Below are 27,396 nucleotides of genomic sequence, written 5' to 3' on the forward strand. Positions count from 1 at the left end.
ACAGACTAAGTTTCAAACTATGCTTTTATGTATGCTTCAAGTAATAATATTACAATGGAACTTCGGAAGCATTGGCTCTTTGGAATAAATTAATTTGAATCTGCTTTTAGACCGTGAGCATAGGTCATCTTTTTTGGACAGCATTGGGCACTGCTGAAGTTTGTGGTTAGGGAAAAAAAAAAAAGAAAAAAATCAAAGATAGAGACACTAATTAAGAGAAGAACATCAATTTAAAACAAATAATTATGCAGCCCAGCATCCCAATTAGGGTCACAGGAACTGGACCTATTTGATGGATGTTGACGTAACAGCTTGCCAATATTAAGGTACTACGACTAGCCAGGTTTTTTGTTATAAGAGTTTTTCACCATCCTAGTAAATGTATTAGCTTATCACAGGGTCGACTGATCACTGGAGCCAATGCCAGGCAACATGGCTGGAAGTAAAGGAGGTTGTGGCTTCACAAATCTTACGTCAGAATAGGAACCAAGAAGAGTGAGACTTTTCTGATCACAGTTCTGAAGGGTAGATACACAAACAGAAACACTGCAAGGCAAAGTATGCAAAACTGGAGTGGGACCAGATTTCAGCACACATGGTAGCCTCTTCTGACAGTCTCATCCACTACTGTTCTTTGGACTCGCTGTGCCTAGACAGGGAACATCACGTATTGCATGTATTACCAAGCTAGCCCAGAAAGCTGCATATTATCAGGAAGTACAAGATTAGAAAACCCTGTGAAGTCCAGGCATATTTTTTTTTTTAAGGTGGAAAAAAATTCAGCTGTATTTGAGAAAGTGATGGCCACAATTTAACCCCATGCTGGTCAAAGTAGGTATAAATGTAAAGTTGAGGTTCTCCTTTAACTTCTTGATGCATTTACTTTGGAAAGAACAAACTAAGCCAGGATGAAGCAAATAATGCAATTATGCTATTAAACTTTCTGCCCTTCAGGAGTATGTGCTACACTTGTACTACCTTACACCAACCATCCTTCTGGTAACGTCTGCTAATTGAGAGCTGGATACCAGGGCTGGTGCTATTATTATTCTGCTACTATTCTACTCCTCTTAAATTGCTTTGTCAGACTTCCGTCACTTGAGACAAGTTCCATTATAAGAGACATTAGGTGTATTTAGGTATTTGCCAGATAATAGAGTAAGGTTCTTAGGCATCAATCTGTACAGATTAGTCTAATCTGTTGCTGCTGGAAACCTTGTTTCCAGCAGTAAAGTAGACAATAGTTTCAAATTACCTGCAGTAAGGTTAAGCTATGGGCAATATATGTTTTGGGGTGAGAAGAAAAACAACATAGAATTCATGCACTCGCAATATTGTCTTTACCTTTAACCAGATCAGGTAGGCATCTGAATTGAGATTCCAATTTCTCTAAAAACTATTCCTAATGGATTTGGCTCCATTTCTCTTAGGCATTTTTTTGAATGCAGGATACAACAGAAGTTGTTACTAATGTTATTTCCTGAATCCAACAAAGCATGAATAATTAACATTTCAATATTGGATAAAAGTTTTTATTGTCACACTGAAATAGGATTTCCAGGAGCAAAGTCAAACAATTCAAGATTTTAGAGATTCTATAAAAATGAAGGCAATGGGCCCATGAAGTTAAAGGACACAAAATGGCAAATACCTGTAGCCTGGTTCTAAAGTAATGCAGCTTTTCAGTAATATTTTTCAGAAAATATAGAAATGTTTTTTATTCAAACTCTTATATCTCAACCTATCATCCAAAATATCAACTAAGGACTGAGGTCAGATCACCCTTCCCTTTAGTCTTCCTAATATGAGACTACATAAAACTAAGCTTTTTCTATCACAGCTTTTCTCAAACTTACCTTTCATTCTATAGGACAGCAGATATCATGGATGCAAGCATCGAGAAAGGAAGAGCAATACTTGGTTTGTTCATGATATAACAGGTACAATGTTCTCTGGTAAAATCCTAACTAACTGCATTTCGCAATACCTTGCAAACATTCAGCAAAGCTACATTAAATCATCCATTGTAACAACTGAAATGTAAAGAGATGTCATAAGAAAGAACACATACCGACGGAAAAGCAGAGCATGTTAGAAGAGTTATAGGAATCAAAAACTGTCTGGAAGCAGTAGAGACAGGTCTTTAAAATTTTAAGACTTACCTCTTCTAGACACTATACTACATTGAAAGTAACATGCCAGGAAAAAAAAATCTGTTGTCACTTTATTAAACAAGAAAGTGCAAGTGAAGAACAATCTAACTGTATTTGCACTACTAAAACACTGCAAGATGCTATGGATTTTTTTTCCCCTTTTTTGCTATTTATATTTAGCCTATATTAATAATGATATGCTGACTTCTACATCCTCAGTGTCCTAACTGAGTTCATAGAAGCTGAGTGTCAGACTGTGAATGAGTCTGGTGGCTACGGTATGTAGACTGAAGACTGGCTCAAATTCTTCCTCCAGTGAATATCAAAGTACTTTGTATGAAGCGTTTCCACAAGAAATCTGGAAACCAACATCATAGCTCAGTGGATAAGCATTCCTTCAATGTGGGATAGTTAGTCTGAGATCTATACTCTGAGTTAGATAAAAACAATTTGAATGTCAGAAGCACTCACATAATTTCCTCTCCCTAGTTTTCAAAATTTTTCCCTATGCTTTTTTTTTTTTTTAAATCAGATACAATGATTCAGTTCAGTTTTTTGACTACTGTAAATATATTTTTCGTTCAAAATAAAACATTTTTCAAGTCAGCGAAGTGGGAAAATGCAATTAACAAAGCTTTATGTCTAAATTTTTGGGGATTTACTACTTCTTTCAGGTTTAAAGATTGAAATATCATTTAAAGTCAGCGCTTCTGCTGAACCATCAGCCTAACACAAAATGACTTTTTGTATATACAGCTGGGCCCATGTAGAACATATCTCCAGTAAGAAACACAGGCTGAAGTCTCACTGAAGGACACCAGCACTTCAAGCAAGTGCTTAAAGCGCTGCTGAACAAGGAATGGTATAAATGCATACTTACAATGTTTTCCTACATCATGGCCAGGAAGAGTTGGTTTTTTTGGATAAGGCTCTCCTTATGCATGTAGACTTCAGGCTGAATATCAAACATACTTTCATGTATTGTTAGATAAAAATGAATTCAACACCCTAAAATTAACTTGGAAATAGCCAAGTTCAAATATTAAATAGGCAAATATCCTAAATTAATTAAAATATGATATAAAAATATTATAATTTTCAGCTTCTTTAAACCAAACAATTCTTCTAAACCGAACAGTCAGTTGAATACTAGCCCTTCCATTTGAGACACCTTTTTCTAAAAATTATGTTCTTTATGAAAACTATCGTACTCTTTATAAATAAGCTATTTAAACTCCAATGTAGCACACAATCTGTTTCAGGTAGCAAATTCTATTTTGCATATTGTGTATTTCAGACTTTAAACAGACTTTTTTTAAAAGTATGAGGCTTTGTTAAGTCATCTTCAGTTAAGCTGCTGTAATTCATACTAGCTGAAAGTCTTGTGCAACCTATGGTTTGGATTTTTTTAAACTTCAAAGATATCTAAACTCTTCTGAAAATACTTATTAAAATATATAGGAAAAGTTTACTTTTTCCACAAAAAGTAGATTATAATAACTTTAAGTATTTAGTTTATTTGAATGAAAATTATGATAAACTTTCAAATCTGGGGATAAAGTCATAATTAATATATCACCGCTACTTAATACAAGTTATGAAAATTCCAAAAATTCTTCATGTGCTGTTGTACTGCCGTAACAGCAAACCATCCTTCTTTCTACTCTAGCAGGCTGGAGGTGAAAGTATTTTTCACCATTAGAAACTGAGATTCTCGGTGTGACCTTTTCAGCTTTGCACGACGGTTCTGGAACCAGATCTAAAATTGAAAGAAAAGGCGTGCTTTTCAGAAATACAGCACTGTAAGCAGAATAAGCTTTGAAACTTAAAAATACTCACATAACTTTACAGTATTTTGTGTAATGACATTAGTTTGGAAGTTCAATACAAATTTAAAATCTGCAGATGATGGCCTGTAGCTACCTGCAATAATTTTAACACCGCAGATGAAGAAAATAATACCCCCAGCTTAACTGGAAAGTGAGGACCAGCTTCACTGTAATTACTATAAAAACTAATATTAACTTCAGTGACACTGAATCAGACCCTGGAATATCCTGAACGTCTGGAATTCACACACAAGTCTTAAGGTGTTATTTCTTCAGCTGCTTAATTAATAGCAACATCAAGCTTCCCACCAACCCTAACATAATATTTGCATCAAAAGCTTAATAAACATCAAGGTGAGGCCCAAATTCTAATGTTTATGGTATGCTTCTTATCACATTGGACTACTGGAAATCAATAATTAAAATCCCCAAGTAGATTTTGCTTTTGGCCAGATGAAGACATAGGCTCAAACATTGGTTTAACACATGTGTGCTCTCTACTGAGTGTCTCACAAAATACTTAGACATTCATACAAATTATTTCAATATTTGTTTCAAATGTTTTTCAAATGATGACCAGCATAATATAAACATGATTTTAAAGTGCGGAGGCAAATATCAAGTTCTGCACATGATAACTAGAGATTAACAGAGCAGATATAACAAAAATTGTAGCGATGAATACCTCATCAATGCTATGGAAGAAAGTTTCATATTTCAGAAGGAATTCAATGGCTTCCATTTCACAAATCACTGAGGGCATACTACATGTATAAATTTACATTGTTTTAAATTGAGATTATTAAAATTATTGCTACTGCTATCAAACTACTTAGTTATATAACCAGAGAGTACATATAGATAGAATTACAGAAAAGTTCAAATACATTTTTATTTACCTGGATCCTGTCTTCATCTAAATCTAATTTGCGAGCTAGCTCTTCTCTAATATCAATGCCAGGGTAGGAGTTCATTTTAAAAACATTTTCCAAGACTTCAATCTGAGGAGATTAAAACACACTTGTTGAATAGTTATCACTACCTTCATAGCAGTAATAAAAGAAAATAAATACAAAAAAGCGTTTAGTTTGTTCAACAGGAGACTTCCACGCATAAACATAGATCTGCTGAAATTAGCAACATTACTGTTAATTTACAGTAGTTCCTGATTACATTTCTCTCTGCAGAGGTACGTCATACTTAATTAATCAGCTGTTACAGGCTTCTACCAACATTTTACTAAACTACATTGTTACTCATTTATTAAATACCGAGAAAATCCCTACCTGGTTTCTAGTGAATGCAGTTCTTGGTCTTCTACCCCTGTACCAGCTCAATTCTCGTTTGAAAGATAGCCTTTCAGTGACTGAAAAATATTTTTCACATTTCAAAACTTTTTCCTCTTGCACTGGATTACTGTTAGCACAAAATAAAGGATTTTCATAGCAAACAACAGGGATTTGCAGATGAGGATTGCTGTCGTCACCTAAAACTAGAAAAAGCAAGCAAATGAGAGTTTCAATTTATTCGTTTTCAGTAGAAACTACTTTTTTACGCTTTTAAAGGAGTAAAAGCTTGAGAGGTTACAAAACAGACTGACTTACCCAAGTTGGCGCATGCATCCATCCATGGTCTGTGAGGTTTCACAGCTGGAATGCCATCTTTTTTCTGCTCCAGTCCCAAAATACTTTCAATGGAAAACGAGCACGGTGTGGTTTTATTTTCTACAAAACCAGACACTTTCTGAAGATTCTGAGACGCTGATGTATTAGTGGCACGTAGCGTTGTACTTGCCATGCTTTCACCTTCAGCCAGCATAGCATGTATACTGTACTTGAATTTCTCCACAAGTCCTCCTTATAGCTATGTTGACAAGGGGGTTGGATTTGCAACGTCATTAATTAAAATCTTTTATTAGAAAGTTTTAGCATGTCAATGAAAACTCTCCCACCAAGAGGCACGAGGAGTTAATTGTTTATTTGTTTGCAAGTAATTAGCAACTAATGGTGACACTAGGGGGGCCACCAAGAGGGACAAAAAGTGTTATCTCTCCTAACCAGAACATCGACTTAACTTTCTCAAAAGAAGCTGTGCACAAATATAGTACCTCTCTTTTATTTGAAATCATTAATGTATAAAATCAGTTTTTTAAAAAACTTTATACTCTAATAGACTCCACTTACCTAAACATAGCAGCACGATAGGAAACCAGTCAAGTAATAAGTAATCTCATTTAAGTGAATTTCCTTCCAAGGAAATTTAAAAAATAATCTCTTAATGCTATTAGGGTAATCCCAATGAAAATGCCTCTGTATTTTCATATGCATATGTAATGGTGAACATGGTCAATAGAACAACAATAGCTTTTGGCATAAGGCACTGTGCAGCGGGTTGGCAATGTTGTCAAAGCTCAGTGTAATTGCCTTCCGAGTGCCTGGATTAGCTAACAGGAACAGTTGCACCAACTATTTTAAATAATTCATGCATTCATTTTTCTTATTAAAATAACTTTGTTGCAGCTTTTTTGAAACATACCGTATGTGAAATTTCCTGATCATTCTTTACAACATAAAAACAAAACTTAAACTAATAGAAGCAGTATGCTCAAATTTACTGGTTTAAAAACATCCTTTTACTGCTAGATATTCCTTCCTTCTTGTAGGTTTATAACCAATAGAAATTTAAGTCCTACAGAGCAAACACTTAAAATGACCAAAAATCATGAGTAACAGGGAGAAAGGAGGTAAAGGTTTTGTAATGAGGTTCAAAGTTTGAAAACAGAATTCTGATTTCATTCATTATAAAGAAAGTACCAACTGTAACATTTTTATATTCAAGCTATCCTGTGTCAGCCACACAGCAGTTCACGTCACATATTCAACACCAGCTTTTGGCTCAGGATAACCTCTCTACAGAGATTCCTCCTTTTCTTATTTTGGACAAAGCTTTATTTTATAGCATGCAAAAATGAAAACAATATTTTAATTTCAGGATGCAAAAGTGACCCCTCTTACATAAAACTTTTAATTTGGAGCACATTATGTAGGAGCACATGAGCATGTAGGACTATATGCTTTTAGAGGAAAAATCTGGTCCTCTATTTTTTCTTGTTTTACCATTTTCTCAGAGTAGTTTATTCTGTGTAATCCATCACTTTCGCATGGCTACCAACTAATATTAAGGAAATAAACAGTACCTCCACTTTGATTTTCTGTACATTTGTAAGCAACCCAAGACTAACCTTTAGGAATAGACAGAAGTAGGAAAATTGCTAAGGAAATGGTGCAGTCTAGAATTGATGATACTGTGCTGAGGGAGATTCTACAGAGGAAAAATGCAATCCATATGTGGCTTTGTATCAGAAGGACATTCAGCTGAAGAATGTTGACTTCCTGGACTGACTTTGTGTTGTGCAGTGATATTGTTGTCAAACCAATCTATCAAAGAGTGACAATTCAAGAAATGATCTTACTAAGGATACCTTATCAGCACATATCAATGGATCTTGAAGTGGCATCAGTATAACTGCAATGACCACAGGCAAGCTAAGCTCCAACCATCATTTAACAGCCTCAGCAACCACAAAGCGTAGACATACAAAAAAGCCATAAGGACCTATGTATGAAACCACTGCTTGCTGGAATATTTGGTGAACTAGAGGTCAGCAGGAAACCCTGTTAAGCAAGGGCCTTACAGCCCTTTATGTTTCAGTACAGCTGTTCCCAACAAGGCAACCTATGACCTTAACAAAGCAACAGGACTCCTCCTCTTGATTGCTGGCAGTTATTTTAAGTATTTAGATTGCACACCAAGTCCAGAGGTTACTAAAGAGATAATGCAAAGCCTCTTACACAGCAGTGATTGGTAGATCAGTTTTTGCCTCTACAGTCTCTACATGGAACACCAGGTCTTAAAAAAAAATTAAAAAAAAAATTCCCACAAAACACATTAAGTCAAAAAGAAAACAATGCATCTCCTTCTGTACTGAACTTGGAGCTCCTTACCGATTGCTCTGTCCCAAAGAGGTGAAAAGCATGATCACTAATAGAGACACAGCCTCTTGAATCCAGAAACTAATGGATAAAAACTTTAATAATACAAAAAACCTCTTAATAATTATAATATAAATAGCTAGTTTCCAAATACTGCCCACTAATTTTTTTTAAAGAACTTAAAAAAAACCCAAAAAAACCCAACACAAGCAGTGATACAAAACGTTTCAGAAAATATTTATTTCTTCTGGATGAATATGAATGACATTAACCCGAGCCACACAGCTGAGACTCAGATTACCACATACTTCAACTCTCAAAGTGGTAAATACCTTAATAGGTGTTCTTCTCAGGAAGCTATCAAGAACTATCAATAAAGACGGGCATAAGTGGTGGTAAGAGACACATTTATGAGGCACGTATCTTTCCCAAAGCTAACCATTAAGTCAACCATGAATTATAACTTATTTTTGGTCTCTCAGATTGTGAAAGATGGAAAAAAACTTCTTTAGGGTAGTCTGCTTTTAATTCCCAGTTGGAAACACTCATTCTTTCAGAGTTTTTAATGACTTTTCAGGAAAAAGAGATCTTTGTAACTCTCAAGAAGAATTTTCATAAAATAGGCCAAAACCAGTTAACTCATTTGCTAGGCACAGGTTAGAAGCTCACCAAATACTGCCACCTGGTGTTTAGCCTTGCCTTGCTGTTAGGTTCATTCAGCAATGTTATCTGAGTAAGAAACAGTGTTGTTATTAAAATGATCATATTACATTCATTTGCTCAATGTTGAATTGAATCAGACCTGGAGACTGCAATGCAGTCACTGAAACATATCAACACTCCTGTTTTTAAACAGAGTTCATGACTGCAACTGCATATAGGAACAGCAAGTACCAATGCAGAAGGTCACAAGGTAGATGCTCACACTATGCTCTCTAATTTCTGAGAAATTAAGTGAATTTGAAACACCATGTATCTAAGAGACCTTTATAATGCTAATGCAGCTCCACATAACTGTTTATGAAAATTTCACAAGAAAAGAGAAATTATTCTAAAGATAAGAAGTCCACATTATGCCAAAATTCCATCACATCCCTGGAAGTGTTCAAGGTCAGGTTGGTTGGGGCTTTGAGCAACCTCATCCAGTGAAAAATGTCCCAAAGGTGGGTTGAAACTAGATGATCTTTAAAGGCCCCTTCCAACCCAAACCATTCTATAATTCTAAAACAACATATATGTAGAGATAAATCTACTGGAAAGTCTGGCTGAAGGTCCAGCATTCAAATGTTGCTAGATTTCTTTGAAGAGTAGCTTTCTTGTAGAAGAAAGCTATTTGTTATCAAGATAAACAGTCAACAAACCTTTCTCTAAGAAATAAGGATGAAAATGTATTTTCCACAGGGCAGAAAACTTGAAGTTTTAGATCTAAGAATACCTGGTAGTAAATTTCTAGGAATTCCCACTGCAAGTGTAAATAGACCTTGAGCTTTCACTCAAAAACTATATTTCCTTATTGTGGCCCATTAGAAATGATCAATACTTCCCTTGCAACCTATATGAAACTACCTATGGAGTTTTAGCTAAATACCATTGTAGGGGCAATTAGAGCAACACAACAAACATTAAGTCGAAAATCCTAAGTAATCAATGATAGGAGAAGTCACTGTTCCTTGGATATGCAAATCCAATCCTCTTACAGCATCACATACTTGATGAGGCAGCAAACTAATGTCCCTTTCAGATTTTGTACCACTGGTTTTTTTGCCCAGGGACAGTAGAGTTCATCTGTTTAGTAGATGAAGCTCTTGTTCTTTAGAGATGTGAAGCCTCTAAGGACTCTGATTATACCAGCTGAAGAGACCACACCAAGAGTTCTTGCTGGCTTTGGTCTAAAACCCCAATGCTTACTGTTGCTACCTTTTGATATTCTCACCCATTGCTACTCCACTGCCAAGTCACCTTTCACAACAGCCTGTGCAATATTTTCAGCTTTTTAAGAAGGTATAAATGGTATACATGATCTTTCTTGATTACTTATCACACTCAAAAAAATTGCCTTTCAACTCACCTTTCCCACAGCTTCTTTACCCCACCACACAAGTATTTCACCACCTCAGATATTCTGCTGCATATAGCTCACTTTCAAATATGTTTTGAACATGAATAACAAAGATTATATTCAAAGCCAACTTCAAAACTCAAAAGTTTTTAGTTTGTGGGTTTTTTGTTTGTTTTTTTTTTAGGCAAGAATACCTCAAAACTCTTAACACCAATTTTCACAAAACATGACTAAAAGCAGTTAGCTATTTCTTGGCTGCAGTAAAAGCTATTTTTACCCAGGGAGATTAAGTGAACACAGATAAATTCAAGGTAAATCCAAGGGTGGCACTAACAGAAGTCTGAGAAACGGTAGGTAACATGGGAATAAAGCCTACCTTATCCAGACAGCTACTTTCACCCTCCAGCAGAGGCAAAATGTTCTCTCCATTGGGGGACACATCTGGAATCCTCTATAGAGACGTTGGCTGCTCTTCTCCCTGTTTACACAGTGCCAAGTGTTAGTTCCCCCCCATTTTTAAGGCCTCTTAGTAAGTATTTTGCAGAAAGAACAAAAAAAAACCCACCCACGAAACCACCCCACAAATCCAAAAACCCAAAAAAACCAACACAAATCACACAGTAACAAAAAGGCTACAATGCTGAAAAAAGTGTAACACTAAAAACACACTTATTAGACGGTTCAGAGGGATTCTTTAATTCATTACTATCAAATCTCATCTGTTGCTGTCAAATTTGTATCTCAAATAAAACTTTTTGATTCCTTGTAACACTTGTAAAAAACATACAGAAAAGGTAAGAACAAGAGTAGTAATATCTTATAGAATGTTTCAACATAAGGGCTCTATTAAAAAAGCTGACTACTAATAGGACCTGGTATGCTACAAAATTATTAGAAAGGCCTCTGTTGCTACTAAACCAAACTGAATCATTAAACTGAATAGCTAAGATCAACAGGAACAAGACACATTTTTATGCTATATGCCAGCTGAGATACCAAAGCACATTTCCACACATTAAAGATATATTTGTTAGTGTTTTGGTTTTTCTTCTACAAAACATTTAATTGTCAAAGAGCTGTTCTCTATTCATAGCAGGTAAAGTTCTTTTTTTCCTCTGCTTCTTACAGCTGTAAATATACAAAGCTAACTAAAACCAATTCCACTTAACATTACTACCTTCCTGAATTCTGCTAGGGAAATACATCTTATAGTACAAAACAGAGAGCATTTCTTACAGAACACTGCTGCAAAACTTAGTCACAAGTTAACTGATCTCAAAACCAGAAAGCTATGCACATATATATAGGTCATGAAACAATGCTAGTGTTCTGTCACATATATAATTACAGATACCAGACTTAGTCTTTAAAATACCTTGTAAGATAACTCTATATTATTACCCTCATATGACAGGGAAAGGAAGAAGTGGTGTGACTTGCTTCAGACAAGTGAGTCACCACCAGCTGAGCTGGTAAATGAACTGAGTGAACCGAGTTGTAACTTTGAAATTTCCTCACCACTCCCTACAAAAAAACCTGCAAACCGCCCCCCCTCAAAAAACTTTGTTTGTAATTTAATACCAGCCTTTTCCCTTATCTGCTTTTAAAGGTAAAACATGATCTGACACAACATAAAGAAAGGTCTCCACAGCAAGACTGCACAATAGTTAATCATTTGCTCTGCCAGATGACTTGGTATACTTTCTAATCTGGTTTTATACTAAGTTCACCTGGCCACATAAAGGCAAAACCAGCAAGGAAGCACCCTCTTGTTTTGTTTTTTTTAAGCTGTAATAATAGATGCATCTAAAAAGTTACCAATCATCTATTAAAATGCAGAAATTTAGTATCATCAAATAATTTCAGAGTTGAACCAGTTTACAAACTCAAATATTATGTAAAATTTGTTTTTGCTTTTGTTAGTTTTAAGTGTGAGAATTTTATGCAGCCTCTTGTTTGACACACAGTATATTTTAATCTGTTTTTAAATTAATGGAAATTTAGATGGATATTCTTGATTAGCAATTTGTACATACTCAACGCATCCTAAGAGACCTACTCTTAAAATATTAATTGCTTAACCTGTAGGAATAATTTAAAGTACAATAACTTTGGTCAAAACATACTAATCAGAAGGGGCAACTGAAGAATACGCTCTTCTTTAAACAGTGCACAGTGATCTGGTTCAATTCCAGCGAGCCCACACAGTAGTTTCAAGCATTTAAAATTGGCCACCAACCTACAGCACTAAGCTTATCCAGCCTAAGAAAGTAGGGAGTCCATTAGAGCTGATTATATTCTTGCTTCTGAAGGGGAAAAATGGTAGTCAGCAATATTTTTGGTTTTTTTAAGACACAAGCAGGAACACCAGGTCCTCAGCTGAAGTTATCACGTGGTAACAAAAAGTCCTCGGTAGTTAGGGATAGAAATACTTTCTTGATAGAAGCCCTGGTGGACGGTGGAGAAAGACATGTCAGGGATAAAAAGGGACTTCTCAAAAGAGACACTCCACGTCACACCAAAAGAGTGCAAAAGATGCTTCCATCATGACAGGGACAGAACAGCGTTAGTCCGACTGTGGTTCTGCCCCCAAGATAATTGTCTGTTCTGAGAAAACAGCAGCATCCAGCACAAACAGGGCTAGGGGGACATACTGAATTGTAACACAGAGCATGTAACTGAAAAGGTAAAAAGCAAAAAAAAAAAAAAAAACTTTGCTCGTTTTTTCCCAGCAACTTCGCTTGGCAACCATCATCTGCCCGAGGCACCGCCGGACAGACACCTCGGCGTGCAAAGGTCCGTTTCTGCCTCCGCTCCCCACTCACCTCCCCGAGCCGGGGGCGGCCCGGCGCGGCGGGAGAAGCGGGAGCCGATCTGACCGCCAAAAGGGCCCCGCGTTTTACTGACAGGGAGACGCGGGCCGCGGCTGACGGGGAGGGACGCACTCCTCTGCCCCCTCCCCCCCCCGCCCCGAGGGACGCGGGCGGCAGGGGCACGCGGGCCGCCAGCCGGGGCGCGGGCGGGAGCAGCGCGCGCCTCCCGCCTCGGGCAGCCCGCACGGCGAAGGGCGGGAGCGCAGCCGCGCGCCCACGCAGAAGCACGACGCACCTCTCACCGCCAAGAGCCCCACGCGCGCGGGTAAGCAAACAGATGGGCCCGCTCGCCAATAACAAGCTGGGCGGGCGGGGTGGGAGAACCAATAGAAAGACCAAGCGGGCAGCGGTGGGGGGGGGGGGGGGGAGGGCGGGGACATCCGGCGCGAAGCGGGGCGGGGGCGCCTGTGTTGTGACTGGGGAGAAGGGGAGGGGTCCGGTCAGCGGGGCGTGCGGTGGGGTGCGGGAGCTGCAGCGCCGCAGAGTCAACCCCGGCCGCCGCCATGCCCGGCATCGACAAGCTCCCCATCGAGGAGACGCTGGAAGACAGCCCCCAGGTACGAGAGGCAAGACGCAGGCCGGTGGGTGAAGGCCAGCTCGGGCCCAACCCGTGGGCGTCGGGCCTAGCGCTGCTCCCCTCTCGCTCCCTGCCCCCGCGTTCCCTCGGGGAGACGTTGGAGAGCCTCGGCGGCGGTCGGGAGGAGGGGGAAGCCCTCCCCGGCAGCGGGGCAGGGACGCTGCGCGCACGGCCAGGTGCCTTCCCGTCCTCCTCGCTCCTGTGGCGTGGCAGGGGCTTGGGGCCAGAAGTTGACAGCTCTCGGGCTGTCAGCTTCGGCAGTCGCCCCGGTCGCCCCAGTCTCGGCGACGCCTTCTTCCCGTTTGCATCACCGCTTCCTCCCAGGTGTGCAGCGGGCTGAGGAGCTGTTCGTAAAGCAGCGAGCTCGTTGACGATTTTCCAGAGGTACTGTGCTTCAGCATCGGGCGCCAGGGTGGTAGCTCGCATTGACTCCCTTAGTTGCCCACCCCTGCGTTTACATTCGTGATTTATTTTGGAGACCTCGTGTCGACAAAACCCCGCCTTACTTCTCAAGAGGATTTTTCTTATCTCAGTCTTTTACTAAAAACGCGTTAAGGTTTAATAGATACGTATGAAAAGCAGTTATTGGATGAGATTATCGTGGCGGTTGTTAATGCTGTGAGTAGGTGGGAAACCCATGGTGCTGAGAGGCCTTTAATTGCTCTGATGATATCTTCACTTCCATTTCTGCCACTTGACCTTCATCAGTCATGCCATATATTGCATTGGCATTTCTTTTATACTACTGTTAAGCAGGAAATGCTTTATTGGGTTGCACTGGTTTCTCCTGCTGGCAGCAACAACAGCAAGTACTTTGTACTGCTCTTCCTAGATGTGAAAAAAAAGTTTACAATATATTTTCTTTTATTACAGCCTTTTGAATTGTTTCGCTGCACTGTTTGTGTAGATGAACGAGACTTCCTATATTGTAATAACATACGCATGGGTAGTTTTGATTCCTCAACCACAGGAAGAGAAACCTTCACTTGCTTAATAGGGAATTTTGACCCCTAAAATGACAACCATTTTAACAAATCTCCATCAAGTGGAGGGACAAATTAGAAAAGGCAGCAGAAGAAGGCCATGCAGAAAGTGTATCATTGCTTGCCGAAGGACAGTGCTCCATATAGCTCAAATACTAGATGTTAGATGAGATCTAGCCTGTAGTATGGTCTCTGGCCCAGAGACTGAACCTGATGTACTCCCCTGAAGAGGAAAAATTTTTGAAAGTGTTATAATAGTAGTAATTTAACAAAATTATCTGTTGAAGGTCTGTTCTTAGTATACAGAAGGTAGAACTATTCGTATTTATAGGAAATGTTGAATGTAAGATAAACTTAGGATCCCTAAAAAGGGGGGGGAGGAGGGGGGCGGTTCCAAGCACTCAAGACTGGAATTTCACTTGGGAAGCACATGGAAAAAATTACGTATTGGAACGTGATTATAAATCCTAGAATCTTCCATTTGAGGTGATTTGTGATATAGACTAGCAAAGCCTAACTCAGCCCATTGAGTTTGATGTGCTTAAATTATTAGACATGCCAATATCTTCTCCTATTTTAGGTACAAAATTTTACATCCTTCAGTCAACCTAATATGCCAGGTGAATTCTGGCTAACCACCTCTTAGAAGGACATAACAAGGACTCTGTGGTCTTCTATTACATTAGTTCATTTCTATTATTTTGAAATCAGTACAGTGAAAATGGCAACAAATGTTGCTTGAAGAAAGAATAAAACCTTGCTTTCTTTAGGAGTTGCCATGACTTTCTGATTGATGTGTTTATGCTGTAATATTGAAAAAGATCATCAGCCTAGGTTGTTGTTTAGTGCTGAACTATGGACGGGAGTTTTGCACATTTGGACATGTTTCAGACACTAACTTTAGGTACATAAACCTCATATCAAACTCAATCTGAGGGAAGGAAAGGCTTTTCTTAAATGGCAAAACCCATTCGTTTCCTCTTGTCACAGGATAAAAATCTAACCACTGTGTTTTTAGACATAAACCAAAGGCAAGTTTACATTGTCTTTTGCTATGCAAAGCAGTGCAATTTAAATATTAACTTAAGACATATATTACACACGTACTCAGTGTTTATATATATATTTAGAGAGAGTTTCTGCTCAGACTTAGTTGCATATCTGAAGCATTGCACAATAAAAAAGCCAAGAGACTTGATAGTACAGGCTCTATCTCATGTCTCTTACACTACCATACATACGATTACATAGAATGCTTAACAGTTCACCGACTTCTAACTAGGTCGTTTCTTTGTGCAGCTTATCACTGGCAGTTTCTAGTGTACCTGCTCATATACATGGGTTGAAAGGATCTTAAAGAACGTGCAAAATGATGCAAAATTTTACTAGAAACATGAGTACATAATTCCTCTAATTTTTTGCTAAGGAATAGTCTGCCATAACTTGTGTACAGTTTCAGATTATTTTCTTTCCATCAATATCATACAATGTCAGTTTCAAGTTCAGACATCAATAAGTGGTATTTTTACAATAAAATACAGAAATGCTTTTATTCCACAGTGTTCAGCTTTAAAGAGTAAGCATAATCCAGAAACCTCACATGATACTCCTTTAAAATTACAAGTTCAGATTTATTTATGTTGAGGTTTAAAGGTCATGAGTATATAATTCAGTGGTTATGGTACTATGTAATTTTTTCTTTTTCATTCATTCATGTACGTCTCCTTTAATGGGAGAGTCACGGCTATTAGGATGACACAATGTGTTGCCACACTTGGCAAACATTTGAGTTCTCCACCTCTTTCCTCCTCTACCCCCCTTTTCTAGTTTTATTAACTAGAACCACCATTAAAGTGATTTATTGTGTTGAGGATGATGTTTGGGGTTTTTTTTAAATATTTAAGTATCTTGTAGGCATTATATGATATGATAATATTTGTGAGACAGCCAGGCATCTAATTCAAGTTAAATAAAAGAATTTCATGTCAAAAAAATAGTCAAATAATATACTTTGTACAGGTTTGGTATGTACTCCTTGATTATCATTAAAAGAAGAAAATCAGAAAAGTAGCTGAAAAAGACCTCCATGCTTCAAGGGCAGATGGGCTAAAGTCTAAGTCATTTCAAGACAAGTCTTTGACACAGCAAGAACCCCTAATAATAAAACCCACACAATTCATATGGAGTATGATCCAGTGCTTTTCGCTGATCTCATGAGAGAGGTTTTCCTGATGTCCAGACTTGTTGTGTCAGTCTTCCATTCTTTTCCCAGGTCCCATTAAGTTCCTTCCCTTTTTGAGGAAATAACAGTTACTTAGCCTAGGAAAGACCAAGAAAGAGAACATCCAATTTCAAGTGTTTAAAAGTCATAATTTTGGGAGGAAAACCCAGTTATGTACTTACAATTCTTTCCATTTTCTGTCTGGACATAAATTTTAGTGTAAACTTAAAGCACAGTCCTCTTGCTAAAACATTACTGGATTTAAAGGGTTTATTTTGTGGGTTTTGCAAGCGATACTCCAGTTTCTACATCCAAGCATCCCAACCAATATTTTAGATTAAGAAAAGCAAATACAGCCTGTGCAGAGTTATAGGTACATTCGCTGCTCTTCCCCCTTTTGGGTTTTTTGTCTTGGTGGAAGGAAGCTATTCGATGTCCTCATGGTGAGGAGTAACATTGCTTCCAAGTGCAAAAAGGATGCAAGAACACTGAGTCAGAATCTCATTTAAGCTTAAGAGCAAATTATGCCTGGGCAACCTGATTGCCTTCTCATCCAGAGTCAGTCATTTCATCATAGGGAAGAGCAGTGGATGTCATTTACCTTGACTTAACCAGGGATTCTGACACGGTCTCTGGTAACATTCACCTGGCCAAAACAGAGAAGTACAGTGTTGCGGGAGGACTGTGACCTGGGTAGAAAAAATGAAGTCTAATAGGTGGACAGTGATAAAGAGGTTGATTTTGAGGTGAATACTGCTAAGCACCTTCATCAGTGATGCAGGCAGTGCAATAGGTTGCATAGTTATCAAGCTTGTGGGCGACACCAACTAAGGAACAGACTGGCTGACAAGCTGGGGTGAGGACAAAAGGACAGATCTTTTCACTCCCTTTCACCATGGAGTGGTGAGGGGGAGAAACATGTATCTTAAGAACAACAAGATGTAGGTTGTACTGTTTTGGTTTGGCTTTTAGTTCCTCAGCCTGTTGATCACGGAATTGACTCTTGTTGCCCAGGTGAATTATAGGTCCAAGCACAGCCAGCAACTGTCTTTGTGCAGGGTGGATAGTATCAGAAAGCCACAGCCTTTGTTTTGATCTCAGTGCAGAAGAAATGTGTATACCTGGCATGCTATTTAATACCAGTTATCTTTACCCTTTTCCTTAGGGATGTACTATAGTGGGTCCAGTAGCTGCCCACAGTTCCAACTTTTTTATACACTTATCTATCTCCCTTGGTCCTTTCTTTTCTGAAAATGTACTTGTATTAACCTGGAGAGAAGCTGACAGTAGGAGTGAGGCTGAGCTTGGGTATCTTCAAGATTCTCTGGCTTGCAACAGGTATCATTCCTGTAAACAGTGTTGGAGGGTCTATAAACTTTGCACTAGTGAAACCTGAAACAATGCTATTTAAGTTTGAAATTTCTGTTACATTTAAATACTACTTTTCTAACTTGACATGTTAGTGTTTTGGCTGTTTCATTTTTGCAGACACGGTCTTTGCTGGGAGTATTTGAAGAAGATGCTGCTGCAATTTCCAATTACATCAATCAGTTATTTCAAGCCATGCACAGAATATATGATGCACAGGTAGTGTTAATGAAATTCTTGAATGCATTACAAAGCTTTTGAACCACACTTCATGTCTCTTGCTTTTTTTGAAATTATTATAACCTTTTTTTTTTTTTAAATTCCACATTCTTTAAATGTGGAAGTGAAATAAAATCATTAAATTATTGTTTTCCTGTATGTTAGGGAATGCTAAAGACTAAATACTTGTGATTTCTTTTGCAACAGAATTTCTTATGACAAGTAAAAAGATTTTCTGGTCTTCTAGTAGTTCTATTTTATTTCCCACATGCTTTGAAAATGTTTCCCATCATGATTTTAGTATATATAATAGTATGTACCAAGTGGGAGATTATTTTTTACCCACAATATATTCATGTTTCACTCATCATCTATAAGAAACTGCACTTTTATGCCAAAGACAGAATCTATTTTGTGTGTTTTTTCTGAACAGCTGAGTTTATGGCTGTATTTTTAATTTATTTATACCTGAACTGTTTGACTTTTTTACTGATTTGTTACTCTTGCTTTTCATATTTTTATTTTACTGTTGTTTTTACTTTAATGACTACTGTGTTTATTGTAGGTTTGCTGCTGTGTTTTATTTTACTGCCTTTCTACTTAGCTTTTAATTTCTGTGCCTTCTGCTTCAACTACATCATGAAAGATGAAGTTGTTCGATACCATGAATTTGCTAATTAGGTCCTGTCTGTGTACAAGTACAGGGCAGTTTGTAATGCGGTAGTACTGAGATTCATTGTAGTCTTTTCTTTCCTTTACAGATAACAAATTCCTAATACTCAGCAAGTAGGGCAGCTAATTTGAAATAATTAAATGCAGATATACACTGCATAACACAAAAAATACAGAAATCGATGCACATAGTACAGGCTGTGAACTTGGTATTTGTAAATACCGATTACCTCTAAGTCTCAGTAATGTTAGAGAGATGGAAGGGCAGGATGCTTAACTTAGGTTTTCTGAAAATCTGTAGTCAGATTTTAAGTTCCATGTTTGTAATAGTTTCCTCCTCAAATATGTCTTTTTTTTAATATTAATTTAAATCCAAAAGTAACAAGCTTGGTTTTCGTTTTTTTGTTTGTTTGTTTTAAATCAGAATGAATTAAGTGCAGCAACTCATCTGACTTCAAAGCTTCTGAAGGAATATGAGAAACAGGTACTGTGTAAATCATTGTTGTCATTGTGTGGTCAGGACTATGTATTTTTGTAGTCTTTTACCTGCCAGAGCACAGTGTAGAATATATTTAGGTTTGGTCCAGATAAAATAATTTCTGTACTTGGTGGCTCAAATCTTTGCCAAAAGAATCTACTGTCTTCATCGTAGTTCTTCCAACTAAAACAGAATGAAGTTCCTCTTAACTGTTATGAATATTAGTAAGTTCTGAAGTATTTTACTTTTGGATCAGCGTTTTGGGGGTTGGTTAGGGGGGTGGTGGTGTTTTGGTTTTGTTTTATAAACCTGTTTCCTGTTAAGTGCTTTACTTTTACTAGTCACAAAGAGAAGAGATTGCATAGCAGTCTCCATTTAACAACCATCATTTACTCTTAGCATGAGAATAATTCCATCTCTGAAAGCACAGATTGTGGAATCCATAACTTTCTCCACTCGTAGCCTGTACTATGAAGGGTTTCCTATTTGGAGCTATGCTACTGGGACCCCCTTTCTCAGATGCACGTTAAAAACAAAAAGTTGCTTCTTTTAGGGAGGCTGGCATTCCCTATCCTCATTCTCCACCTAATGAGGTGAACTGGAAAACGTACTAGTTACAAATTAATTTTGATTTTGTGAGTCTTTCTAGAGGGGTGAGATGACACTTTGTTTTTCCTTTGCTAATTGTTACTAACAAATAGGTGTAATGCAGATAGGATCAAAAACACAATGGTCCTGATCCAAAAGAATAGTGAGTATTCATACCTACAGTAGTCCCATTAGGAAGAGATGGAGAAACAGAAAGATGTAGAGTGTCTTTTTTTTGGGGGGGGGGGGGGGGGGGGGGGGGGAAGGAAGTCTTATATTCCTAATGACAGACTGGAAATGCTGCCTAAGATGTGTGTGCACACTCTGAATTATAGCAGGAATTAAATTATTTCTGCTTTTTTTTTGTTTAGAAGTAGCTGCAGTCATTTGAATTGCTTTAACATTGTTGATACAATTCCAAAGTGACTTTAATGACACAGCTATTTAATAAATTGCACTGTTTCTGCCGTTTTCTAGCAAAAATACAGTATTTGCAAAATCAAAATGAAAAGAACTAGTTTCAGCTTAGAAGAACCAATTAGGGCAAGATATTCTTATTCACTAGCAGTTATGGATATCAAAATATACACTAAATATCCTTATTTCAAGTACAGTTTGTTAGATTCATTGATAAGAAGGAGGGGGAACCTAACAAGCTGGAAGGAGGTGCTCAAAATTTTTAATAAAAAAGTTGGGTTTTTTTAATATTTCCAAGTGTTTTATGTATAGCTGCTGTAAATTAAACGAAGAATTGAATTAGCGTTGGACCTTTTAACTTATTTTTCTGATTTGTCTCCTTTGGACTGCATTTTTCCCAGTCAGGAGATTAGCTTAAAAATACACAAATAATGTTTTAACTGAATTATTTCTTTCTCAGTTGTGACCATTTTGGTCATAGTTTTGCCTCCATCGGGGCATTATAGAAGTAAACTCTTCTGGATGGTTTAAAAATTTCACATAATCTAAGATCTAGAAGCTTAAGATGAACACCAAATATTGCTTAATTTTTAATAATTTTAAAATAATTTGCAAAGCTGGATAAAAATCTTCATGGATGTCAAGTCTGGGTCTTTCCTGATTTTGTAAAATACAACATATTAATTAATTTATAAGATCATTAATTAGATTAATTAATCTATTTTAAAAATAGATTTTTAAAAAAAATGAGAATTGTTTATTACTTCTCCCCACCCCCAAATATTCCTTCTTCACAGGACAATAAAGAAGTGCTTCAGTGTATCTTAACTGTATAATATTTTAAAATAATGGAATACTTAATACATTCATAGACATGATTAATACAGTTTTATGAATGGCAGAAAACACTGCAAACAACATGCCTTGTTTTATTTTCCTTTAGCGTTTCCCACTAGGGGGAGATGATGAAGTTATGACTTCCACTCTACAACAATTTGCAAAAGTGATAGATGAGGCAAGTACTTGTATTTGTTTCACTTACTTTGCTAATGATGTCATGTGTAGACTTTAACTTGCTTAATCATTCCAGCCTTTTTTTAAGATAGGAGGTACAGAAACGGCTTTCATTTGTCAATAAGGTAACACTTAATTGTATATTGCAGCATATATTTGAAGTTATATAACCTGAAGGTAAAGAATCAATTCAGCAAAATGAGGATACACTGTTGAGAAAAAATGTAGTTTAACGTACTGGAGATACAGACAAAAAACATTACAGAATGGCAGCTAGAAACTATAATTTTATGAAGGTATTTATATTGTCTGATTTTAGATACCTGACTGACAAATGAACCTCCTGCTGTCTGTATTAGAGACAGAGACTGACTCTTATGAAAGACAGCTTAGCACACTTAAGATCTGAATCGGGATTTTTTCTGTGATCCCTCACACTTAACACTACTTAAACAGCATTTTGGGAGGAGGAACACAGTTGTTCTACCTCTGTAACCTGTCAAAGATGGGCTGTGATGTAGCTGGAGGGAAACCAAGAAATAAACTGACTAGTCATCAGAATGTATGAGGCCACTTCTGACATGATCCAGTAAGTTGGAATAGAGTTGGAAAAGTAGGGACAAATGCTAAACTCTAAAGGTCTTCTATAAAAAGCTAGTGGTAAGATCAGGAACCTAGAAAAGAATAGCTGCAAAAAATGAATGCAAAATTGTGTTTGAGTTGTACATGTCATCTTTGAGTGAAATTGATGTCAGCCTATCTTAATTTGATTTGATTTAGTCTCAGCACTGTTTTCCTAAAATTTCTTTCTTTCTCTTGTCTTTTATAGCTCAGCTCTTGCCACGCAGTACTTTCAACTCAACTTGCGGATGCAATGATGTTTCCTATTACCCAGTTTAAAGAAAGGGATCTAAAAGGTAGAGTGCTTGAACAAATACTGGTTTTATCAACAGCAGCAATAACAAAAACGTAGCATTTGATCTCCATAGCTCTTGTTTCACTAAAAAGAATACGCCACGTATTTTTCAGCTCTCAAAAGTATGCATCTCCCAATTTAAAAAAAAAAAAGTAAGTTATTTCTATTCATGAGATCGTTACGGTTGAAGAACTTAACACTATTACTGTTTCAACAGAAATATTACATTATGGAAGCACTTATCTTCTATTCAAGATTAAAATTTTGCAGTTACTGTAAACATTAGGAAAGAATAATTTGCAGATAATTTGCATGCTCAGGAAATATTTATATATAGTATAATACCATGACATCAATATAATGGCTGGACTAAACTCAAAAGGTAAAGTGCTGAAGTTGTAGTACTTATTATATTATTAAGATTTAGTAAGGTGGTTCTTTAACCCTGCTGGTAATACAGGTGGCTTCTTATATGCAGGCATAAGACGCTTCCAACTTCTTATTTTTTAACAGTTGTATCTTACTTTGCCTGGTCTAAAATAATATATAATGTATCTGATTGTGATAGATTTTACTCGAGATGCCAAAGTGAATAGAGTGGTGTGGCAAATGGGCTTAAACTATAAATAATGAGTTAAAACCAAAATAACTTAAATACCTAATGTGAACATCCTAGAGTGGCTATACGTAACACATGAACGTTTTAAGTCTAAATTGAAATAAAAATTATAACTCTTCCATAAGTCTTGTAGCCCTTTACAAATCTTGGGAAATACTTCTTTGGCCATAGTTTGTTACAAAATTACGGATTAAATAGATTATGCTTTTTGAGCAAGGGAACATGAGTATCTCAAGGCTAATATTACTCCTCAGAACATGGAAAAATCTGTTAATATTTACTGAAAAAGCATCCGTGAGGCAATAATCGCAAATTGAATTTTCCCACTGGAAGTTTTTAACCACCAGCTGATGTAGTATTTAATGACACCATACTTCTTTATCGACTTCATAGACACTTTCTGTAAAGCTTTTCCATGCTTTTTTGTCTTTGCTTTACCATAAAGCTGAACACCACTCTCTGTTTGTTTATGTTGTAATATGACACAAAAGCACAGTCAAGATCAGAACAAGTGCTAAGTATTGTACTGTGTTCTGTTCCTTGACACAGCGAGACTAAGTAACCATCTAGAACATGACTAATTTTAGGTAGGAGGAATCATAATGTGTTTGGGGCTTTCCTTTGATCCAGTGATACTTCCCTGTCTCCTGTGCTTCCACTTCCCCAACTCAGACCACAGCTCAGACCAGAACTATAGGTGACACATTTGTATTGACGATGTCTTTCAAAGTCTTTTGAAAAGAAGTTCCTCCTTAATTTAGTAGAGTACAGTATCTTTTTTTGGTAAGCTGGACAGCCACATAAGTGACACACAGGCCTTACGTAGGAGCAGACTTTCCTGGCCACATAGTGCCTGTACTGGTAACTCAGTATGGTACAAAGTGTGAGCTACAAGTGTTCAATAGTGAAACATTGCATGAGAAACCTTAATATATAAATGTTCTGTTAATAACAACTTACTTAAATTGTGATATGTTGTTTTGTAGAGATATTAACTCTAAAAGAAGTTTTCCAAATTGCAAGCAATGGTAAGTGTAAAATACTTAATGTTATAGATATTACAAGATGACACTATTATTGTAGATTATTTACTCAGAAAACTAGTGAAGATATTTGTAAGGCTTAAAGTGACTAACTAAGGTGTAATTCTTTTCAGTGATACTTAGGCACCCAGCTTTCCTTGGTTCACTTGTAAATCCCTGCTTTGTGTACTGAAGTGTTAAGGCAAATTGACAGTATTAGTCTTTTTTACATATTAGTCTTTTTTACAATACTTAAAATGTATATATAATTATTAAATAACTTAGGATTATGCTACCAAAATTACTAAAGCAGTAAGGTGCTAGCTCACTTCTTAAAGTCAGGACTGGATTAATAAATTTTACCTCCCTAAATTTAGTTTGATAGTTCTCTTCCCTATTGTTGGAAGTTACTTTTTTTAGCTAACTCTACTATATCCTTGTAGAAACATATTCTTTAAGTAAGGATTAAGTAAGGATTCTGCTTCTCTCAATGTAAATTGCTTCATTGGTTTAGAGGCAAAAAACATTAGATACAGGTTTTCATAATGGAAAGTTGTCTCTATTTATAGAAAGCTTCTGTCTCTGAAGAATATTAGATGTTTAGGGAAATTTGTAACAATTTGGCCATATTTGCATCTGGTTAGTATTTTTCTACAGCCCAAGTATTTGTGGCAGTGAAGTAATTATAAACAAGCAAGAACAATTCTTGGAGGTTTTAATATGACAGAACTTTGCATTCAGCTGGCTGTGCAACACACAGTGATATAAAAGGTTTTCTGCTGTTTCATAAGTCATTAATTTATCAAAATGATCATAAATTCTCTCTTCATTGCTTAGACCATGATGCTGCCATTACCAGATACAGTCGGTTGTCAAAAAGAAGGGAAAATGAAAAGGTTTGTAAAATAAAATACTTAATATAAAGATGTTTAGAGGAGATAAGAAATAATTTTCATCTAATACATATATGTATGATGGAAGACAATGTATGGCAGATTCCAGCTGAAGTTCGATAGTTTATGTTTTAGCAGTCTAGACGGTTTGTTTCAGAGCAGAAAAGCAGATTTCCCCAATACACGCCTGTGTTTGTAACACTGAAAATGCTCTAGGATTAAGATTGTAATACTATATTCAATTTATTTTTTTAAAGAAATAACCACCCTTTCCAGGGATAAAAGAATGCTGTATTTGTTTTTCATGTATCTCTCATGTATAAGTTAGAGAAGCAGAATTGTAGGGTAAAATATGCAATTGCTGATGATAGAGGGTAGAACATTTCCTGTGTTGTTTTTTCCATGCTGGCTATAAAGCTGTCCAGAAGGCATGTGATGAATACCAAGTCTCAACCATTCCTTTTTCTCCCTCCCCCTGTCTGTGTCTCTTTAGATCAAGGCTGAAGTTACAGAAGATGTATATACTTCAAGGAAAAAACAGCATCAGACTATGATGCATTATTTCTGTGCGTTAAATACTCTTCAGTACAAAAAGAAAATTGCTATGCTAGAACCCTTGCTAGGATACATGCAAGCTCAGGTAATTTCAGATTCTGAAAGCTGTAGGTCTGAAAGAAGATGTAAAAGTACTTAATGAAGGTTGATGCACTGAAATCCATTGCAAGACCTCTTTTGCAATCCAAGGAAGCAAATGGAGAAAAAGACATACCCCATTCTCATCCCTGTAGCTGTCATAGCTGCTGCCATGAACACTGTCATTAGCTAGCACTAGTCATTTCCCACTCAATATATGAATCTCAGCATGACATGCCTTCACTCCCATCGGAGAATCCTTTAGGAAAGTCTGGGTGACAAATACAAAGGTCTAATCCTACCCAAAACCCCAGATGGCTAAATTTACTGCATTGCCTAAATTTTCATTGCTAGGTACTTTTTTCCACTCAATCACTAATAGGAATAGCATATTAAAACATTCATGCATGCAAGTCCACATGGAGGTGTACCTTCTTAGAAAGTAATGTGGAGACAGTTAAACTCTTTCCTGTGGCAGCTATTCTGAGATGAGATAGTCTCTACTGTTTTAAATCAAGGGTATGGAAGAACTGGAATGCTAAAAATCATTCTGGCTTGGTTTTGTTTAATATAAATGAGTTCATGACTGGTTTATTTGAGGATTGGTGCAATAGAAAATACAATTATGAAAAAGTTCTTTGGAGAGTCTTAATTTGTATTTTCACAAGTATGTCATCGGTATGTTTTTTTTTTTTTTAAAGAAAAAAAGTCAAACTTTCCAGCATGTGGCACTGCCCCAGTGTCCCGAGTAGAAATTAACTTCTACATACTGTTTGAAAGCTTTTTCAAGTCCAAGAAGAACTCTTGCTTCTTTTTGAAACTTTGCAGCTTGTATTTAAGAACTAAGCTGTGGACCTTTTCTGTAACAAAGTAGATAGTGCAACCTGTCCTTTAGGTGCCGGTTTTTGCTGAATCTAAGAATGGGAAGGGCAGGGCCATGTCCTGTGGCTTCTCGTTCTGAGATTTCATATGGCTAAACTCAATTTAGATGTGGCAGTTTTTCTGGACCAATATGGAGTACACTGTTTTTAAGATACATACTGTCAGTTCCCCTTGGCAGTGTCCACAGTTAGAGGATGGTCCCGGACAAGTCCTCACAGGTTTCCCCTCTCCTGTGCCCCGCAAATAACCCCACCCGTAACACAACAGTTAGCAGGCTGGTGGGCTTGAAAAAGTATAGAGACACCTTGGGACCACTAAAAGATCAAAGCTTGTTCCTTTTCCAGGGCAGTTTCTGCATATTTCTGTATTTGCTCCAGGTGACTCTGTGTACATCCTCTTGACACAATGAAATCCCACTGCAGTGTCAGCATCAACCTTCACTTGCAAACAAAACTCTGTATTCTGCTCCTTTTATTGAGAGGTTTCAGTGAGAATGAGGAATGAAAACAGATTTCTCTGAGAAACTTTAACCTCCTGTGGTTTCATCTGTTAATTGTTTATGTAGTTTTATTAATGACTAAATTCTCCCTTTTCCTCCTCTTTTTTTAAAGATAAGTTTTTTTAAAATGGGTTCAGAAAATCTTACTGAGCAATTGGAAGAATTTTTGACCAATATTGGCACAAGTGTACAGAAGTAAGTTGGTTTTGTTGAATTTTAAACTGTTATCAAGACAATTATTTTTCCTGTTTCTACTTATTAATAAATTATCTTTGTTAATAACACATTATTTACCTTAGTGTTCGCAGGGAAATGGAGTGTGAAGTAGAAAACATGCAACAAACTATAGAGGACTTGGAAGTAGCTAGTGATCCACTGTATTTGCCTGATCCTGATCCTACGAAATTTCCTGTTCATAGAAATCTAACACGGAAGGCTGGCTATCTCAATGCAAGAAAGTAAGACTAACTTGTTACTTAAAAATTCCAG

The 27,396-nt window shown here is 37.1% G+C and overlaps 3 protein-coding genes across 5 annotated transcripts in view; 1 reads left to right on the top strand and 2 right to left on the bottom strand.

Moving 5' to 3' along the window:
* The window catches only part of IL17RD (interleukin 17 receptor D), a 75,646-nt gene extending 65,141 nt beyond the window's left edge, over positions 1 to 10,505 (bottom strand). The window contains exon 1 of the mRNA XM_029996248.2: positions 10,410 to 10,505. The gene's annotated coding sequence lies outside the window, so the exon portion shown is untranslated. The remainder of the gene's footprint in view (positions 1 to 10,409) is intronic.
* HESX1 (HESX homeobox 1) lies at positions 1,520 to 12,937 on the bottom strand. 3 transcript variants are annotated; one of them, XM_029996253.2, is made up of 6 exons: positions 12,859 to 12,937; positions 10,410 to 10,511; positions 5,587 to 5,838; positions 5,269 to 5,474; positions 4,882 to 4,983; positions 1,520 to 3,912 (listed from the first exon to the last, which is right to left on the bottom strand). In XM_029996253.2, exons 3-6 carry the CDS (start codon positions 5,798 to 5,800, stop codon positions 3,814 to 3,816), a joined length of 621 nt encoding a protein of 206 aa, XP_029852113.1. In that variant the 5' UTR covers positions 5,801 to 5,838; positions 10,410 to 10,511; positions 12,859 to 12,937; the 3' UTR covers positions 1,520 to 3,813. The 3 variants fall into 3 exon arrangements, with proteins under 3 accessions (XP_029852113.1, XP_040974742.1, XP_029852114.1); XM_041118808.1 differs by lacking the exon at positions 12,859 to 12,937 and having other exon boundaries at positions 5,587 to 5,845; positions 10,410 to 10,510; XM_029996254.2 differs by lacking the exon at positions 12,859 to 12,937 and having other exon boundaries at positions 5,587 to 5,669; positions 10,410 to 10,496.
* Positions 12,938 to 13,285: 348 nt separating this feature from the next.
* APPL1 (adaptor protein, phosphotyrosine interacting with PH domain and leucine zipper 1) overlaps positions 13,286 to 27,396 on the top strand; it is a 32,388-nt gene continuing 18,277 nt past the window's right edge. Inside the window, exons 1-10 of the mRNA XM_030043840.1 lie at positions 13,286 to 13,463; positions 18,176 to 18,274; positions 19,371 to 19,430; positions 21,373 to 21,444; positions 22,273 to 22,360; positions 23,965 to 24,006; positions 24,838 to 24,896; positions 25,387 to 25,533; positions 27,020 to 27,102; positions 27,207 to 27,365. Coding sequence (XP_029899700.1) covers positions 13,410 to 13,463; positions 18,176 to 18,274; positions 19,371 to 19,430; positions 21,373 to 21,444; positions 22,273 to 22,360; positions 23,965 to 24,006; positions 24,838 to 24,896; positions 25,387 to 25,533; positions 27,020 to 27,102; positions 27,207 to 27,365 — 863 coding nt within the window. The 5' untranslated portion in view covers positions 13,286 to 13,409. The remainder of the gene's footprint in view (positions 13,464 to 18,175; positions 18,275 to 19,370; positions 19,431 to 21,372; positions 21,445 to 22,272; positions 22,361 to 23,964; positions 24,007 to 24,837; positions 24,897 to 25,386; positions 25,534 to 27,019; positions 27,103 to 27,206; positions 27,366 to 27,396) is intronic.

The sequence above is a fragment of the Aquila chrysaetos genome, chromosome 20 (assembly GCF_900496995.4).
Source record: "Aquila chrysaetos chrysaetos chromosome 20, bAquChr1.4, whole genome shotgun sequence".
Lineage (NCBI taxonomy): Eukaryota > Metazoa > Chordata > Aves > Accipitriformes > Accipitridae > Aquila > Aquila chrysaetos.